Source organism: Thunnus albacares, chromosome 2, assembly GCF_914725855.1.
Source record: "Thunnus albacares chromosome 2, fThuAlb1.1, whole genome shotgun sequence".
Classification (NCBI taxonomy): domain Eukaryota; kingdom Metazoa; phylum Chordata; class Actinopteri; order Scombriformes; family Scombridae; genus Thunnus; species Thunnus albacares.
Genome location: NC_058107.1, coordinates 28,290,752 through 28,310,696, shown reverse-complemented (window position 1 = coordinate 28,310,696; position 19,945 = coordinate 28,290,752). Strand labels below are relative to the sequence as shown.

At 40.1% G+C, this 19,945-nt stretch overlaps 2 protein-coding genes across 9 annotated transcripts; one reads left to right on the top strand and one right to left on the bottom strand.

Annotated features, from left to right (window-relative positions):
- Positions 1-445: 445 nt before the first annotated feature.
- On the bottom strand, positions 446-14,177 carry tut7 (terminal uridylyl transferase 7). Of its 8 annotated transcripts, none has more exons than XM_044376774.1 (30): positions 14,073-14,177; positions 12,459-12,894; positions 11,910-12,064; positions 11,603-11,719; positions 11,309-11,486; positions 11,099-11,187; positions 10,626-10,677; positions 10,424-10,493; positions 10,061-10,187; positions 9,852-9,971; positions 9,581-9,715; positions 8,963-9,140; positions 8,110-8,810; positions 7,791-7,941; positions 6,677-6,763; positions 6,427-6,527; positions 6,002-6,059; positions 5,646-5,749; positions 5,406-5,495; positions 5,199-5,312; positions 4,974-5,051; positions 4,708-4,885; positions 4,104-4,151; positions 3,933-4,024; positions 3,733-3,848; positions 3,439-3,635; positions 3,170-3,240; positions 3,010-3,076; positions 2,530-2,579; positions 446-2,176 (listed from the first exon to the last, which is right to left on the bottom strand). In XM_044376774.1, exons 2-30 carry the CDS (start codon positions 12,874-12,876, stop codon positions 2,036-2,038), a joined length of 4,083 nt encoding a protein of 1,360 aa, XP_044232709.1. In that variant the 5' UTR covers positions 12,877-12,894; positions 14,073-14,177; the 3' UTR covers positions 446-2,035. The 8 variants fall into 8 exon arrangements, with proteins under 8 accessions (XP_044232709.1, XP_044232729.1, XP_044232719.1 ...); XM_044376794.1 differs by having other exon boundaries at positions 2,536-2,579; XM_044376784.1 differs by having other exon boundaries at positions 14,099-14,169.
- A 2,245-nt stretch (positions 14,178-16,422) lies between these two features.
- LOC122970980 (cyclin-O protein B) lies at positions 16,423-19,440 on the top strand. Its single transcript, XM_044337400.1, has 3 exons — positions 16,423-17,523; positions 18,201-18,386; positions 18,479-19,440. Exons 1-3 carry the CDS (start codon positions 17,161-17,163, stop codon positions 19,085-19,087), a joined length of 1,158 nt encoding a protein of 385 aa, XP_044193335.1. The 5' UTR covers positions 16,423-17,160; the 3' UTR covers positions 19,088-19,440.
- The last annotated feature ends 505 nt before the right edge of the window (positions 19,441-19,945 follow it).

Genomic DNA, 19,945 nt, shown 5'->3' with positions numbered 1-19,945 from the left:
TTTAACCATCCGTCAGGTCTTGTAAAAATTTAAATTAAAACACAACATCCAGTGTCCAGGGGTGAAGTGGGTGAGATTTACTGTACAAATAACACACAATAAGTCTTATCATAAATTATTTTTGAATAAATATGAATTTTATGTATACAACACTTGCAGTGTTTACTGCTTAGTTACACATGCATTAAAGCAAAAAAGAAATGAAGATATTTAATCTTCTATCCATCACGAGTTCATAGGAAATGCTCCTGACTAGTATTTCAAACAATCTCTGGGCGCAACTATGGATATTGCAAAATGCTTTGTGCCACAGAGAAACAGTCAGTCGAGTAGATTAAGTAATCGGTTTGTTTTTTATAAATGCACTAATAGTTTGATCCTCATACATTGTTTTGGAAGGAAAAAAAAAAAAAAAAAAAACTTTTTCAAGGAAAATGTTCCACACTGGGATTTGATATCAGTTTAATGAATTCTTTGAGCCAACCTTTCCTGGCAGGATCGGGGTTCCTTAATAACAAACTGAACCTCCCATTTGGGTCAAAACACAAAAGAAGCAAAATGTAGTAAGGCTGGCATTAAACAAGGCTGCTTTTAAAATTAAAAAATGGATTACAATATCATCAACACAATCTTTTATAAAATTCAACCATATTAAGACAACAATAAAGCCAGACAGTCCATATTCGAAGAAGTTGAATGATTAGCAGGTCTTTCAGACAATATCTAGCAGCAACATAATTCAAGGGCGTGGACCCTCACAGTGCAGCTACCAATCTGTGGCACCATTACAACAAAATGTAGCCTTTGTGGCAAATAAATAAATTATTCTCTCCACCGAACTAATTGAGATTATCTCTAGTTTAGGGGTAAGTGAATATAATGTGTGCAGCAGTGTTTGCCATCAGCTCAACTAGATCAGTTACTTGTTTTCTTTTTTTTTTTTAAAACATTGTCAAGCAAGATCTTCTTTTCCCAACTTCCTCAGTTGTGTGTTCTTGCACAAAGGTTATGACACACCAGAATCAGCTGAGGAGTACATTTCTATCCTCCTGTCCTTCAGTTACAAGCGGTTGAGGGGCTGTATGCATCTATAAAATAGGGGTGGATCGACAGTCTCAAAAAAAATAAAACTATGATCCTGAAAAAAATATCTGCACTGTGGTTTATTCTAACACAAACACATAAACAGACACTGTGATTCTGTAGGTAGAGCTGCTTTCAAAGCTGAAGGAGAGACGGACTGATGGACGTCAGTGCAGAGGACAATCGATTTAAAAGAAATTCAATAAAAAAAAAAAAAAAAAAAAGATCCTGGCCATTACGAAATGTACACTGCCATTCAAATGTTTTAGAACAACCTATACTTGATTTGGTTAAATCTCAAAGAACACATTTGTAAATTCATTGTAATTAAAAAGAGTAAGGAATAAGTGAAATGAGAAGTGTTTGGCTCTTTTGGGTTTAACAGAAAACACTCTTAATCTTGATTTTAATTGGCCTCTTCTCACTCCAAGTAGCAGACAACATACTACACCACCACCGTGTCCATTTGTCTTACAGTTGCAGCGGTTTTACCTGACTGTAAGGACAATTTAGCCTATTGTGTCAAAATATATTAGCATCAAGTATCAAGCAAATACATAGTATGTTGTCTGCAACAAACACCTAATTGGAGTTATCAAGATGTGAGCTCTTTACTGTTAAGTCATGTGACAGACAATTCTCATTGACTTATATTTTTGAATTTAGATTTTACACTGAATTGACATGAGCGTTGCTTGAAATGCAATGAGTTTAAAAACAAACTTGACTGGCAGTGTAAGTAAACAAAGACATGAGGTGCATGCATAATGGCTTGTGTTGTTAAAATGAAAGCTTTAAAAAGCTCCTCTAAGGAGGAGAGTGTTGGGGGTGGGGTGGGGTGGGGAGGGTGAGGGGATGGGGGGGGGGGGAAACACACATAAAAGGCCCTATATGGCTTCAAGTCAAGGCGTCCTGGCTTTGGCTTTCAACAGGCTCCATTGGCCCAACAGTCTCATTCAGATTTCTGGGCTCGGGTCGCCATCTGCCTGGACAAGAGCAGAACCTTGTGGTTTGTGTAGCCACTGCCTCCAAACAGCCGCTGCTCATTCCACCGGGCTCTTCCTGTGACCAGAGCGACCCAAATTTCGGCAGGCTACTGAAAAACACATACACATTAGTTTTAGCCAATCAGAAAGCAATTGTCAAAATGTATTCCAAAAGAATTGTTTTAAAGCTGCATGGGACAATTTTTAATGTAAAAAAAAAAAAAAAAAAAAAAACTTATCAGCCTAAATGACAAAGCAAGACATATCTCCTCATCCTAATAAACTGAGAGCTGTATTTGCTTCATTTACTGCTTTATTTGCATAAAATCATTTCAGGTTACAGGTATGACAGGAAATGTTCTCGGACTGTATAGAAAGCAAAAAATAACAGGAACAAAATACAAAACTTAAACCAAAATAAGAGACAGTATTTGCTCTGTCCAGAGAAAGATGAATGGACCTGAACCTGCTGCAAACCTTCCTTGCTCTCATTCTCTGTCCTCACCAGCCCTAAACAAGTCAGTTGACCCAAAATACAAAAAAAAAAAAAAACACTGTCAACAATTATTACTGGGACTATTTATTCTGTAGAAAGTATATAGAGAATCTTGCCTCCATAAATTGACAATTTTTGGTTCAAACCAGTTGTTGAGGTTGAGGCATGACATGGGGAGAAATAATTGGAAATGTATGACAATGTAAGCTGAAGGTAAAGTGGTGTCCTGAATGGAAAACGGATTATTTTTCACATTCTTCCACCCAACCTACACTAACAAACTGCCTGTTTTTTGAAAAAAATGAATACAGGTTTTCCTTAAGCACCTGTTGTAATATTACAGTAAAGAATTTAAAATAAATACATCAACTTAAATGTTCAAAACGTTATACACTGACAATTAGGTGAGAAATATTTCATTGTGACTGACACATGAGTTCATACCTGCTTGTGGACTTAATATCACATTCTGTTGCTTCCACTTCTTTTTCTCTTCTTGTAAGGATGAACCCTGGAAAAAAAAGATAAACAGATGTAGCGATATGCATTGCTGTCAGTGTCAGCAGAAAAAAAAAAAAATCCCCTTCAGAAACTTGACACTTACCTGTTTCTCCCTCTCTCTTAAATTCCTCAGGTGGCCTGAAGGTGAAGGAAAGTTTTCCATCTTCACATTTCCTGCCGAGCAAAAATTTAAAGATTGAAAAGGAAGCTACAGATCTTTTCCCTCCATTCGATGTATCAATGTAAAATAACTTCTTAAACTTAATGACAGACAAAAATAAACAATTACTAAAGCAAAATGCAGTTAAAAAGAGTAATACTTTTTTAAAAGGGCTTAACAATGTGATCGAAAAAAAAAAGAAAAAAACAAACCTGCAGGGTTTTTGTACAGCTGACAGTCCTTCTTGATGTGGGCACTTGATCCACACAGGTAGCAGCAGCGTATCTCCAGTGCATCTCTTTTCCTCCAGTGCTCACCCTTGTGTTTGAACGGCTCCTTGTCCTCTCCCGTATCTGTTCTGTCTCGCAAGTTCTCTGGCTTTTTCTCTGAGTCCCGCCTGTGCCTTGACCTGGGTCGGTATTATCCCACAAGACAACATGAACATGTAGCTCGACACCTTGTGCAGCTGAATTTAAAGTAAACACTGTGATTGTGACGATACCCACTTCTTACGCATGGGGCAGTCTTTCATAAAGTGGCCAATCTTGCCACAGATGCGGCAGCAGCGGTCGTTGGGAGCCACCTCTCCCTCAGTGAGAACTTCAGGATCGAAGAAATACTCCTGTAAGCAGACAAATCACAATGTCAGTGCTTAGATAACACCACCGCAATATGCAAACGTGGTGTTTAGATGGCAAATACCGACCATATGACTGGGGTACTCAGGACGAAAGACTTTGACTGGTGTGCCGAACACTGTTCTGCCGTTGATGAAAGCCTTCATGATGAAGTTAGTCACTGTATTGATGAAAATCAGAGATGTGAGAATACAAGAAAATACTTTTGAGAGATAGAAAACAGAAAGAAATTAACATACTTTTCCTGGACAGACCAGCACCCAGATTATGATTCAGGTCGAATGGATCTGTAATATGAGCAGAGAAGAGAAAGAAACTTTCATTTTCAAAATAGCAAAACAATCATGTTTCGACAGCTTGTGCAGTTGGATGGGAGACAAGTTTAAACCAGGGCACTACAAACTTTATTCATGTTACTCTTTCAAATCATTTCGTTATCTTTTTATTGCAGAAGTTTGGGCAAGAGCTCATTCTTGCCTCATGTAATTTTACGCAATTGCAATTTTTGTTTATCTGCCACTATCAGCCAATGTACCTAAGCTAGCTAGCAACTGAATGTGTCTCCGAACTCACCAGGAACTCCAGTTCTGTTACTTTCCTCCAGTCTCTCTTTTTTCCCCTCTTATCTCTGTAAATTTATGTAGTAACTAAGTAGATTTTGCTTGTTAGGCCCCAAGTGCAAAATTTTCACTCGAATTAAAACATTTTTAGCCCAGAAGGATGCATCTTTGCTTCAATTCATGCTGCTGCAGGCAAATTCACATCCGCTCTTGTGTTTCCATTGACTCACATCTAAATTTCTCATTGCGTCTGTTCTCTTAACACATTGTACGACAAGCTGACCTTCAATGACGATGTATTTGGACGTCCACTGCTTGTTGAAGGTGGTGAGGCGGGCATGCTGACGGATACAGACAACATGCTCTCTGAAGTCAAAGTCCTCAGTGTAGAAGCGGAGCAGGCCGAGCCACAGCTGCCCCACCGTCTCAGTGTTCTTCCCGTACTCTGGCCAGCGACCGGGCTGCAGGTTGAGAAAGACAACGATCTTATTAAGACACTGTGCCAAACATCCACACAAACAAAAATATGTAAAAATACAAAATACTCACAAGTGCTTTTAAATCATCAAAGAAGTACACGTTCCAGCCATCCACTAACACTTCAGGCTTCTTCTTTCCATCATAAATCTGCAACAAACACAAACAGTTCAGAAAAATCTAAAATTTACAGAGCTAAAAGATAATATTGACATATAAATGATCAGTTTTTGTAAGATTGAGAATATAAAATTTCATTTATAGATAGAGAACTGTACATATGTTTGTCTTTTTTACCTCTTGCAATACAGGGATAACTGGTGGGTTTCTCTGCTGGAGGAAGAACAGTACCATGAGGGTGTAAGCGTAAGAGGAGAGGCTGCCACGTGAAGCATCCCCGATGTCACACATCTGTGATGGGACAAAAAAAAGAAAATTAGGGTGTCTCGCGACATAGAAGACATATATAGACGGCTTGGGTATGAGTCAGTAAATCATGCTCACTTTGGCGAAAACCTTCATGACGTAACAGAGGATCTTCACTCTCCTGTCAATAGCAGCGTACGATGCTAGCAGGTGTGTATTGTGCAGGGCCTGAGAATAAAAATGTTGACAATATGAAAATGACAATAAGAGAGTGGCATACATTTTATTCTATTGGGAAAACCCTGCATCTGGCATACTGACAGATATTAGACTACCTGAAAATAAAACAAATCAAGAAGAGTAACTTGAAGTCTCTACCAGTGTGTTATAGAGGCTGATGTCTCCCTCCAGGCCGGTGCGAACATGGAAGAACTTCACAATGGGTACTTTTGCCGTGGTGATGGGTAGGATGTTCTTCAGATCTTTTGGCGGTGCAGATGTGGAGACAGATTAAACAGATACTATTTACTTCTCATTTCAAATTACCCAGAATTACAGGACAAACTTTATTTTTATCATTAACTTTACATAAGCTGGCTTGTTGCCATGATCTAAACTGAAACCAAATTCGGCTGCAAGCTTTCAAACTAATTTATTAATAACTAATGCAATAAAAACCTGTGATGCACTGGAAGTACATTTTGTTTTACCAGTAACAGTCTGCTATTTCTTACCTGGGTGTCTCTTCAGAAGTCTTGCCAGGCTTTCAATAATATTGATGCAGTCAACATCCTGTAAAAAAAAAAAAAAAAAAAAAAAATAGGACCAAAGTTATATTTCGTGAATTTCAGGTCAGAATGAACAATACTAACAGACCACTGTTACTTATTCCTCACAATGCCTAAGAATTAGGTTTAGAAGGACAGCTCAGTAATTTGCCATTTTTCAAATTCCTTGTGCAGCCAAAATCTGGGTAGTGAGCTGCTGCAGACAATTGCCCATACAGGGATAAATTAAGTTGTACAATTGTAAAATACAATTAAGTTATATTGAATTGAACTGAAGAGGCAGAAGCATACTTGACCACAACAACTGAAAAGTGCCTTCTTAGGTGACTGGATGTAAGTAAAACTAACAACGTGCTAAAATGATAACTTACATCCATGGTCTCCTGTCCCTCCAGCACCATACAGATGTCCAGGTCACTCTGTCTGAAGCCAAAGCCGTTTTTGGAAGATCCAAACAACTGTAGCCGAGCACCTGTCCATCAAAAACCACGATGAGTACATTTCATCCCAATTATGTTGCTCTTCATCTTAGTGGTGAACGGGCAAGTCAAAAAAATACATCATCATGCTGAGCAATGTTTGAAAAAAAAAAAAAAAAGAAGTGATGCTAGTTTACTTCACCAGCAAACTGTCGTCTGACAAAGGTCTCCAGATCTTTCAGGATGTGCTCTCTTACACCCACTTCCAGTTCATCAGGGGCAAAGTCCGCTGAAAGGAAACCGATCAAACCTCAGATCAGACCAAGGTCACACACTTCATGATTTCACCAAACTGTAATGACTCAGTTTTTTTTATAACCATAGTAGTTCAACACAAGGCTAACTGAACAGATCATTGTTTAAAAATGTATGCACATATACATAGTATTTGTATACAGAGTACTTAATCTGTATACATGCAACTCTACATCTCTGCTGTATACTGCAGGTGCATAGTGAGTAGAGTAACAAAAATACATACATATGCCAAGGTAGGTATAAGGTTGAGAAAAACTACAAACAAGCCCAGTAAATAAATGCTGCATGACAACACTAAGGGAACATGAAAACAATTACATTCTGGTCATTTATGCAATAGTGGGAAAACTCAGCAGTGTCCAGAATTTGCTCCTCTGCTCTGCCTGGACACTGACTGTGATGACACCAGCGCTCGTTAACCTGCTCATTAAGGCTAGGCAGGGTTTCTCACACAGCCGCCCCCCCAAATGTCCTCTCAGTCTGACAGTTGCTTCAGGGTATTTATGTGTGTCCAGGAAAATCCTCCATTGCACCCAAAAGAATAATATCACCTGCTGTATAATATTTTGTCATTCATATCCTTAACCGCGTTCAATCTAAGTCATGGGCCGCTTTGCTTTAGCACCTAACTACATATCAAACCACTCCTCATTTATTTCTGTAATGGTACTGCCCTGCTCTGATGAAACCTGACGGCTGTACCAATATGTTCTAATTTTTTTCAGGATTTGAAACTCTGTGGTTAGAAATTCCTCTTTTCACTTTGGTGAATGAAACTTCAGAGAAAATCGAGCACCTACTCATGTGCAGCTGGCATTCATCAAGTTGAAACGAGCACTTAAAGACAAGTTTGTGCGGTTAAGAGAGTTTGGTGAATGTGACTTGGAACATTTGAACAAACGAACCTCACAGAAAAAAAGTAAGATATTTAGTAAAAGAATATGAAAATGTTCTTGCATGATGCCCATTCAAAATACTCACTTCTACAGAATACTTACTGTAGCATTGCTCGCAGACTTTGTTCAGGACACTGAAAAACTCTGGTGTCATTAAGGGCAAAGGATCCAGCTGCACCTTCTTGAAATCTTCTGGACAGTCTTTCTTCAGATGCCCATCACGTTTGCACAAGCTGCACACCACCATGTGTGACTGAGAGAGATTGAAAAATTTAACTGACACAATGCACACAAGCTTATTCGCCATGACAAGTTTGAAATTGTTTTTGTTGTCTTTCAAATCACTATTAAAAGAACCTTACTTTTCAAAGATGGGTACATAAATACTGTATAACAAAAACATGCTTGAGGCTAAACTTACCTTGCCTCTGGTGAACGCCTGCCTGGTGAATTCATAGGTCCGTCTGCTCTGTTTTTGGTTTTTATTTTCTGGGTTCTCATCTTTGATTGTATCCTCTAAAGGTGGAGGTGAGTGACTGGCAGCCGCCAACACCTCCTCTTCCTCGTCCTCATCCATCGAACCAGGTGTATCCAAATCTGGACCTTCCTCATCAGACAAAAGCTCCTCCCCCGAGATCTCATCCACTAGGAAAATCTCCTCATCCTCTGTGGTGAAGCTATCCAAGTGGTGTCTGGTATGTGTGTCCACATCTACATCCACATCCTCATCCTCCTCATCTTCAGAGAGACTGCTTTTACCCAAGTCCACTTTTTCCTTGTCTCGCTCTCCATCCGAGTCACTGTCTTCTTCGACTTCCTCCTCTTCTTCAATGATGCAATCAGAGTCTTCAGGACCATTTTCTTCAGTTTTAGGTAGACTCCCATGTTGTGACTTAATACTGAGCTGATTGAAATCTGAAAGGCAGCCGACCTTCTCATTAACATCCTTGGCGTTTGCACCTTGAGTAGGTCCCCGCTGTGCGTCCTTCTTGTGATTAGCAGCTGGCGCGTTGAGTGGCAGTGCAAAATACTTATATGTGGTTTTGAGGCAGTGGAGGATGAACTCGTACATTTGCTGGCTGTTAACTGTGCGGGCCACATTCCTCTTCACAGAAAACGGGTCTAAACACAGATATTAGTTCCAGTTAAACCAATATTCAAACTTTTTAAACATTCAGCAGAAGTGAAGATCATGTCTGACATTTATACCAACAAATCCTGTTAAATAAAGCAATGACATTTCAGTAATACTGCCAATGATTTAATTTTCTGACCCTCCACAGCAATGCGTTTCTTTGGCCAGTCTTTAGTCTCTCTGGAGAGGACAGTACTGGTCCGTACACTGATGACATTGTCAGCCATGTTGAACTCAAGCGAATAGAAGCGAAGCATTTCGACCCAGAGAAGACCGACTTCCGCAGGGGGGTGAGGGCTCGAAAACACCAGCGGAACCTGCGAGAAAACGCATCAGACACACTTATAGTATAAACGTTATTGAATTAGTCACATTAATGGATTAAAAGATCACATTATATATGCCCTTGGTTCTTTAATACATCACACACACATACTACCGACCAGTTCCCAAAGCATACCAGACTTTTTACAAGTCTTTTTTTTATATTCTTCCCATTACAGTACACATTTTTAAAATGTTTCAACAACCATGTGATGAATACAATCTTTTCTTCAAGGACTGAAGAAAAGGGAAGAATTTTCTAGCAGTGGCACACATTTTTGTTTTAGGTGTCTTCCAGCCAGGTAACTTTGGAGAAAGCTTTGAGCTAGAAAAAGCACATTCCCCATAAAATGAATGCAAAGAACTACCAAAAAGTAACACATCCTTTTTTTTCTCCTTGAGACAAAGTACTTCTTTGCAGGGTCATGGTTACCTTTCCCTTCGTACCGGAGCCCTCTGCTGCCTGTGATGATTCTTTGGCTGAAGAGGTGTAAGCCCAGTGTAAATATCCATCTTCCACATGCGTGAGATTGAAGTCTGACAGCTTGCTGAGTGAAAACACCTTAATCTAAAAGATAATAAAATGATTAGTAGAGTTTCTTTAAAAAAATAAAACTTAGGAAACAATTGACACACAAGGAGCAATGCTTGCTAAATTAAAAGCAAATATTTTAATATGAGGCTCAAGACGAAAAGAAACACACCTCTTGGTTCAGATAGGTGGGCAAGAGGGACTCTTTGCGTTGTTGTAAGAAGAAGATAACCATGAGGGCAAAGACATACGGTGGCAGCCCACCTTCCTCTGCACGGTCGATCTGACAGATCTAAACCAGCCACAACAAAAAAAACCAGATGTTAAAAACAACATTTAGCTGTAGTGACCAACATTTCAATGTCTCAGATGGGAACTTACCTGGGCCCAGTGTCTGAGGCTCAGAACCAGTGGATGGAGGAGAGGCTCCCGACTGGCGAGAGCCGAAAGATAGGAGGTGGTTTGGAACGCGTTTTCGTTCCCTGCGCTTACTTTGCAGATTAGGCCACTGTGGGAAAAATAACAGTTTAACTTTACTGCCCTTGTGCATGAGGTAACATACCACTAACATGACAAAAACTGTCTTTTTTTATCTCTTTGCATGTGAGAAAACACTGTTTAGAAACTCCTGGTAGTTTTATGATGTCTTGATTAATGATCAACATGAATATATTGTCATGACTTCAGAGTTTTTCTCAATCATTGGAATTAATTATTTCAATATGCAAAAAATTCAATACCCACCTCTTTTTTTCTTTGCAGATTACTACAGGTACCCTGGCATGAAAATCAGCTTCCAGATCAACAAAGAGAGCTGAGGGAACAAGACGTGTTAAATTTAAAATCAACCATGACTATCTTGCACATGGCAAACTTCCCTTTGGTAGAATTTCTATTCAAGGAAAACTGTCAAATCTTGCAGTTAAATGAAAGAGAGGTGACTCACGGCACACAGCGAGGCTCTCCTTGACCAACAACAAGACGTCAGGCTGATGCATCTGTGAATACATTCCATTTCAAAGCCTTTATACAACATAAATATAATATAAAAAGAAAATATGAATAGGGTACGTCCTACAAACACAACATCCAAGAAACAAGCAAGCAAATATTTTGTGATCAACACGGTCATAAACTCATACGGGAGCTGATTTGTTCTGAATACTGTATCTAGCACCAATCTGAATTATCCTGAACGTCAGTTATGTAACTTTATTTATAGTGTCATATTATCCTGAACTGCATCCTGTGACCCAAATCTCACAACTTGTAACATTGTGACTTTCCTACAAGCTATTTCGGGTGTTTTTTTCCCTGTCAGGAAGGGGTTTTAATTTTATTACTGTGGTCTTTAACTTAATTAACAAAATAAAAGAATAAACAAAATTCACACAATCGAACTCACACTGGGCTACTCACGTGAGGTGGATACTGAATGTCAATGTTGACATCAGAATCCTTAAATCCAAACTTAGTGCAAGATGATCCATATAGCCTGAGCCTGATCTCTACAGATATGAGAGATAAGGACTAATGTTATTAACAGGAAAACATTACACACAGAATAATGAGCCAAAAGTCAGTTTGCTAACAGTGTCAGCATGAATTTAGGTTCTTTTGGTGGCTTACCAGGCAGGACGGACTGAAGGAGTTCTTGCATGATAGAGACTACAGACTGTCTCTTCTCTACGTCCAGGTCATTCATCCCATGCTCCCGGACAACAGCCTCAAGTGCAGCATTTACTGCACTGATCTGCTCCGGGCCAGGGGGCAGGATCTCGGTCAGCATCACCTGCTCTTGCCTCTCCTATGAACACAAACATAACAGGTGTTCATCCCAGTTGTGAAAGCACAAACACTGTTTGAACAAATATTTACTGTGATCACGCTACTGATAATTTGCATAATATGACCATCTCTCACCCTGGCCCTCCTCTTGTGCCGCTTGTCTCTGATATGCCTGTAAGCGTCAGACACAGATTCCAGGACAATATCGCACAGAGTGCAGGTGTAAAGTGCACCAGGGTTGCTGTGAGATTTCTGAACCAATTGAAAGAAAAAGAAAAGAACAAAAAAAAAAAAATCAGACAACAGCTGCAACAAATGACACTGTTGAGAACATTCTTAATGCACCTCATACCTATTGCAACCTCTAATTAGATCTAAGTAACATAAAATTACCTATCCAAGCAAATATATATATATAAGGCTGCATATTTAGTGCCTGTACCTTCTTCAGGGAGTAGATCTCTTCTCTGTTAAGCCGTCTCTCTGCCTGCCGTAGGCTGTGCAGCTCTTTGGCTGAGAGTGTGGACTCTTCATTCACATGGCCCCTGTTCTCTTCAGCAAAAGCTTTCCTGTTGTTTCGGTTTCTCCGTCTTCTCCCTTTAGAAAGAAGAAATAAATGCCTTAAGGATTAGTTGACCAAGTCTCAGAGACAGTGTTAACTAGTAATGTGTGTATGTCATGGATAGTGTAACACAGTCTTCAATTAAGACTCAAGCTAGATTATTATAATACACATCTTCATCCTGAACCTGAAACCATCACATCAAATATTTGGCATTTTTGCTAAAAAATGACTCAAAACAAATACTTGATTATCAAAATAGTTGCAGATTACTGTTCTGTCGATCAACTGATCATTGCAGCTCTATGACAGTGCACCCCATCTTTAAAGATGTCCACTGTAATTGCCACTTTACACTTTTTTCAGGTGTGGAAAACCCTGCAAGTGTCCCATGTTGTTCCCCACCGAGTCTGAGTTTTAAATTCTCACCTGGTTTATAAGCACCGCCATCACTGTCCTCTCTCCTCCACTGCTCCTTGTCTTCCTTTGGACCTTCTCCCTGGGTATTCCTCCTCCAGTGCTGCTGCTGCGAGCGCTCTCTCCAGTTATCCTCTCGACTGCCACCACTGTTCTCAGGGCCTGAAAACCACCGGATATCATCCTTCTGCAAGGGGCTGTGACCACCTCGGAATCCTCCAGGGGAATAACCTAAGGGCCCCATTCCTCCCTTCTTGGGGCTGGCTCGGGACGGCCCACCCTGGTTCTTCTTGTCCTGCTGACCTCCATGTGGTCTGAAGCTCTGTCCTCTACCCTGGTCCTGGCTCCTCCAGCTTTCCGCCTTGTCTGATGCTGCTCCCCTCTCCCAGCCGCCTTGCCTTGTCCGGTAAGACCTGCCCGAGTTCTCCATGGTACACTTATGCTAAAACTGCAAGGCAAGGCAAGTTTATTTGAACGGCACATTTCAACAGTAAGGCAATTCAAAGTGCTTTCATAAAACATTAAAGGCATCAAGAAATGCAAGACAATATAAAAAGATATTTTAATACAATTAAAAATTAAATAGAAATTTAAAATGACCTTAATTGAATAAGACAGATAAAACAGGAGAATGCAAGTTACAGTGCAGTGTAAGATGTTAATCAAAAGCCTCAAATTTGATTCAATCAAGAGGCAGCTGCAAAGAGAAAAGTCTTCAATCTTAAGTTAAAAGAGCTGAGAGTTGCGGTAGACCTGCAGTTTTCTGGGAGGTTGTTCCGGATATGTGGAGCATAGAATGAAATACGAAAGTACGAAAGAAACCGAATGGTATCAAAACATCCTTATCACATGCTGTATGCCAACAAACATCTGCCAAACTGTTGACTTTGGCGGATGCCCTTTTCATTGGAGCAGCGTTTTATTTTAGCTTCCCATGTATTCATTTGTGCAGAAGCTTTCGTTTTGTCATTCTGTATTTGACTGTCTCTTGAAAACTAAGGTTAACGGTTAACAGACTTTTATAGGATATGGACGTTGACAGTGCTTGACAATCTGAAGCCCGTTGGTGAAAACAAACATTAACATGAATGCTTCTCGTGTTATCGTACATATCACTAATATAATAGTATGATATAAACACAACGGCTTGTTTAATTCCGGTAACTATGTACAAACACATGTAACCAACATCTCAAGTTACCTGGCTAACTGTAACCAACTCTACTTAAAGAGCTTGTTATGACATGGTGTTAGCGCAAGCTAGCTTACTAGCATGTCCAGTCTGATTTGCATCTAACGGTAGCTCTTCTTCGAATTAACGGAGGTTAACTTTATCATGCATGTAGCGAGCACACTGTCGATGGATTAGCGTTAATAACCAAATTTCAGGTTAGCGAACTTGCCACATATAACCCAGCTAGTAAATGTTACGGTTAGCTACTTCTGTTTAGCTTACCTAGCTAGGCCACCTAGCTACCCAGCTAGCAGCAGCTAGCAGCTAACGTTACTGTGATTATTCTACACATTTTTGCTTAAATGTTTAACCTGCAGCTGCGGTAAAGGCAGCCACCAGTAACGTGTCACTGATAATTTCGCATGAAGAGTATTCACAGCCATCTTAAATACCTTTTGTACGTGCACAGAGGACATACTTAAAGCCTTGTCCAGGTCTGACTTTGTATGATCGGGACTCCCTGAAAACTTCACGCCGGGGGGCGGTGCCTTACGTCCTGCGTCAGTGTTGTGTGCCTGATGCGCGTTCTCGTCGGCTCGCACTTGGTCGTCTAGTCAGTTTTTGGATGAACTAGCAACCTAAAAAGTTGTTTATTTAACTAATCTTTGCCTTAACCCCAAGATTAAACCTACAAGAGACCTCACGCCTAACTGTCACTTCGAACAGAGATGGGGGTTTTTTGCTGGCACGACTGCAATCACGACTAGACTTCCCTGCAGATTTTCAAATGATTTTAACCTGTTGATAAATTTTCAAATTGACCATTATAGCGTTATACCGTAAAATATGTATAACTAAAACATATTGACATTTAGATGGACTAAATTATGTCCAACAACAAAAATCTATTCAGATGGGGGGGGTCTGTATTCAGATATCAATGTGCCTCAATAGATGCCCAGCCCAAGGCAGACTATCAATTTCCATGTACATAGGTGTGAGACCAAATATAGCCTACAAATTATAGGAAAACATGAACAGTATATTTTGTATGCCTTCATACTTGACATGCATCAGATAATCTGATCTCATATTGTATGTTTGTATTATTCAGTCTAGTTTGTCATACTTTGCTACTCAGTCCAACTTCTCATTTTCATCAAACCATAAAAGGATAAAGGATTTTTGTTCTGCATTCTTACAAAGGTGCATGCAGGTTATCATGTCAAGTAGCCCTACAATAACACTACGCACAATTTATTTTCCCATGTCACAGACCAAATCCTCTCTACCTCCCTCATTTAACTACTTCTATTGCCAGGAGTAGGATACCTCTTCTCAGGTGGACATAGCTTTGGGATCCACACCAAAAGGTTTCTGTTCTATCTATGTGAGGGTCCTTAGCATGGAAAATTTTGGGGACTCCTCAACAAACTACATTTCAGTTGATGCAATCACCAGAGGCAGTGCATTGCAATGTAAGTGATTGGGGTCAAAATCCACCAGCCTCCGTCTGTGCAAGATAATGTATTTAACCTCTTAACATCCACCCTTTTTTTTTTTATTTTCGCCTACTTGGCATACCAAAATGGAAAACCTTATAACAGAAGAACTGTAAAGCCACAATGCATGTATTAGACTTCATTTGACAATTGACATCTTCTAGTTTCTGGAAATGTGTTTGTTTAGCATGTGGCTAAAACACAAACAAAACTACATTGGTTCAAATAAGGCTCAAAAAAGTGTTTTTGGTCGTCATCTATAATGAGTCATATTTGAATAACAATAATTAGGACTTGCTTTATGCCAGAACTATGCAAAACACCATAAACCTTCTACATCTTTTCAACCTTTCCAGACTTTCAGCCCTAACCTTATGGGAGCTAGGGAGTTTTTAGCTTGTGGTGTCACTGCTGTCCCCGAACTTCTTCAATCATCTCCAATTGGCCAAATTGTGCCAATTGCTTCTATTCATTACTGTGTGATGCTGCCGCTTACAACTGTCCTAAGTGGGTCGCCGGTGACACAATCTGCACAATCGCCACAATATAAAGAAAATAAAATGTGTTAAGGTAAGATCAGTTCATTAAACATTAAGACAACATCTAACACAACACAAAAGACAACAGATGAATAAATAATGCTGTTCTGGTGTGACATAGATTTTTGTCTTAGAGAAATAAAGTAGATATCTTTCAACGTTACAGTCTTTTTAGTGCCAAAGTCCCTCTTTTTGTCACTATACTTCCACCACAGCTCAACAGGGAAACACAAAGAGGGAATTTGATGCTAAAAAGACTGTAAATGTGGCAGATATCCACTTGATATGACTAACTCAGACTGCTGAAGCCTCATATAAGCTTCAGATAAACGTTTAAATGCATTTTTTTGCACAAAATTACTGTGTGGACACACTGTGGATTTTGGCCCTCATCACTTACATTGAAAGCACTTTTGAAGGGGATCTTTTAATAGCCAGTACAAAACAGGAGGAATGATTACAGCAAGGAAAACCTCTTTCAGTGTTCAAATGGGCACCTGACTGTGGCTTTAGGACAGACTTCAAAATTTGTGAACCTATCCTTCAATTTATCTGGTTTTCAGATATTTACGGTAACATATGGAATGTAATACATCACATATACAATTTCAGCAACAGCAGTTTCAATTTGTGAGTCAACAACATTTCACATGTGATAAATTCACATACAGGCTATGCACATGGTGTTTTTGGACACATATGATGTGTATGCAAATAGCACATATATGAAAGTTCATGTTTTCAGTGAAATATTACATTATGATTTTGACATGTTTTTTTTAGATATATCTCATGATTGGCACATATTGTGACACTATTTGTTTTTTTGTTTTTCTATATTTCTTTCTGTTTGTTGTCCTGATCTATTTTTAGCATTATTAATTATAACACATATAATCTCATTCGTGCTGTAATCTCACCAATGCAGACCTGTTTTAATCCTCTGATGTGTTTTTTGTGTGTAGTTACCTGGGCTAAACTAAATATACAGGCATAGAAGGTATGACATATGGTTCACAGTTGAGGAAAACTCCTAATTGGAACAAGTGATTGTTTAGCCTCTACGCGCTGCCTCGGTTGCCCTGGGCGACTGGAGCAAGGTGGGCTGCACGAGCGGGGAAGACCCCGGGAAAACATGACGTCACTAGACGGAACTCCCCTCACCATCCCACAAGAGAGTTTTCATTTCCTAGGATGGCGACGGAATGTCCTGCGAAGACCCACCCCTACTCTGCCTCTGAATGGCACTGACCCTGATATTCTTACTCATGTCACTCATCATGCCCAAACCTAGCCGATCGAACCAACGTAGCCAATTAGTACTAGCCAATCAGAGGCATAGTAGGGCGGGTCTTCGCGGAGCATTCCGTCGCCATCCTAGGAAACGAAAACCTGCATCCAAGCGACAAGCATCTAGAGAGACCTGTGTGTGTAAAATCTGGCTTCAATAGCACACAGTCAGAGCAGTGGCAGCCGATGCGCAAACAGGCTCCCGTGAGATGGTGTCGTTCATGAACGGTGACTGCGGCTCCGAGACGGTTTACAAACGGAGACGCACGAACTGCGCGTCCCCTCCAGCAGAAGCGCTCACACCGGTCCAGCAGCGGCACACAGCCCGGCATAGGAAACAGAAACTCATGTTCAAGTTGAGTGACTCCGGTTTCGAGGAGGACTTGGGATCCTCCCCGGTTCCACCCCCGGCTCGGACAGTTCTGTCTCCGCTCCGATTAGACGAACCAGAGACTCCTGCAGGACAGCAGCTGTCCAACTGGTACCTGCAGTACGGTGACATCGGTTACAGGATCCAGAGGGAAAAAGAGGCGCAGTTTCATCTCTGCAAGAGCCTGGCACGACAGCCACAAGTAGGCTTTAAGACACATAATACTGAGTTAGGTCAGGTTGGCAATTGATCAGACATCGACAGTATAGCCTAAATATTAAAAACAGACTATTTTTCTGGTACTCATTGTCTACTAAACTTTTACTTTTCACAGTTTACAGTAATTAAGAGACAAAACATCTGAAAATCAAAAGTATATTTAGGCTTTCTAAGGTCATTTTCTCCCAACGATTTAATTGTTTTTTGTGTTTTATAGGCTTTTTTTTGTCTACAAGAGTCAAAATTCCACAACAAGCTTAACAAATAAATAAATTGGATGTTTTTAAAGTTTAATTAAGAACAGTCATCCTGATAGAGGTGACCATTGGCAACTATATCTCTCAACTATATATACTCTCAAAATTTGACAAATAAGCCTCCTGAAGTCAACAGCAAAGCTTTTGCCTCCATGGAACAAAGTAAAGACGAGCTGTAGCTGCATGCATGACTACTTGGGGATTAATGACATGAAAATATTTGTGAACCCCTGCTGTAAAAATGCTCCATATCAGACAGCTTTTGTATATTTTTCCATGGCTTAAAGAACACACAAGCAAAACGTTTATCTTTAAGTTACTGTCACTAAACTTTTTTAATTCTGAAATGTATTACTTTTCATTTACTGCTTACACTAATAATTATTTTTTCTTTTCTCTACAGTTGACTGCAGAGGCACGCTGCAAGCTCGTCAGCTGGCTCATCCCTGTGCACAAACATTTCAGTCTGTCCTTCGAGTGCTGCTGCCTGGCAGTGAACATCATGGACAGGTTCCTGGCATCCACACCGGTGGCCGCCGACTGCTTCCAGCTGCTGGGTGTCACTGCGCTTCTCCTCGCCAGCAAACACGTGAGTCGGGATATGTGCTTTTGAGGAACAAACCGTGTGCAGTTTTTGGATTTCGTTCAATACGACTCACTCTTTTTCTCTGCATCACTCAGGTGGAGGTGTGCTCACCGAGGATCAGCCACCTCTTGTCGTTGTGCTGCGATGCCTTCACTAAGGAGCAGCTCTGCAACCTAGAGTGTCTCATCCTCCTCCGTCTCAACTTCCGCCTCGCTGCTCCCACCCTGGCCTTTTTCCTGGACTATTACATCAAGTGCATTGAGGCTGCCAAGCTTGTGCCTGGGAATGCAGGTGATGACAGACCTGCAAGGGTGAATCCAGACACAAAGAGGCCCGGGCAATGCAGCAACCTTGCACGAAAGGTGTGCGAATTGAGTCTAGCAGACTATGCTTTCAACAAGTATCCACCATCTCTGACTGCCAGCTGTGCACTGAGGCTCGCGAGTGAGTTACAGAAAACTGAACAGGGGCTTGTGGAGCCAACAAAGCATGCATCCGTCCAGTCACAGGACGATCAGTGGGACAGTTTTATGGATGAACTATGTGAAAGCAATCATTTGCTGGCAGACAGTGCTGAGCTGCCAGAGGGCTGCTCACTGGCAGTGAAGAGCTATAACACCAATCTGGCCCAGGAGTGCAAAGACAACCTGAAGCTGCTGGTGTCACTTAACCAGGAGACATTGGAGGTGATGTCAAACATGTGACTACATGTGTTTCAGGTCTTAGCAAAATGCCAAATTCAATTCCCCTCTGGTTTTGGAAATGTATTCTGTTATTTAACACAAACCTAAAAGTGTGAATGAATGTCTTATTTTCAATGTTTTACTGTAAGATGAAGGTGATATTGATGGCGTACAACCAGTCCTTATGTATACCTCATAGACTCAGCCACACTTGTTTTATATTTTTCTACAGCAGGTTATTGTTTATCAATGAAGTATATTAATATATTCCTCTTGTTTGAATTATTATAAAGAAAAGTCATTATTTACTGTATATGCACTGATTTTCTGCAGGTTTATGAGTTATGTTACTGTTGCAATCTCTTTTATGAAGGACTTGAAAAATGTACTGTAATAAATGTATTTGTTATCATGAAATAAATAATCATAAATTATATGATGATAATAATCATAATTCAATAAATGAACTGGTGTTGGTCTCTGGATGGGTGGTTGAAGTTGTTATTTAAACTTAGCTGATTTTTAATGAACACCACAAGGCCTTTCATTTGAAACAAGTCCTGTCCAGAAGTCATGGAGACAAAATAAATAAATAAGGAACCATACAATATGACAAAATGCACCTCCACTTAAAAGTTGTTTTGTAACTTTATTGGGATTGTATGGGATCTCCTCTGCACTGCAGGTTTTTTCTGCTATGTCATAAAACTGTTCTATTAGATTGCTAAAAGTATAATAAGATCTAAGAGATAAGCTACTAAGAGATTCAGACTGACATAAACCTGATAAATCACTTCACATTAAGTGGTATTAGAATGTGTAAATGTGAGTCTACAGGCCGTCTTATAAAGGTTATATAAATACAACAGATTTTTGTGG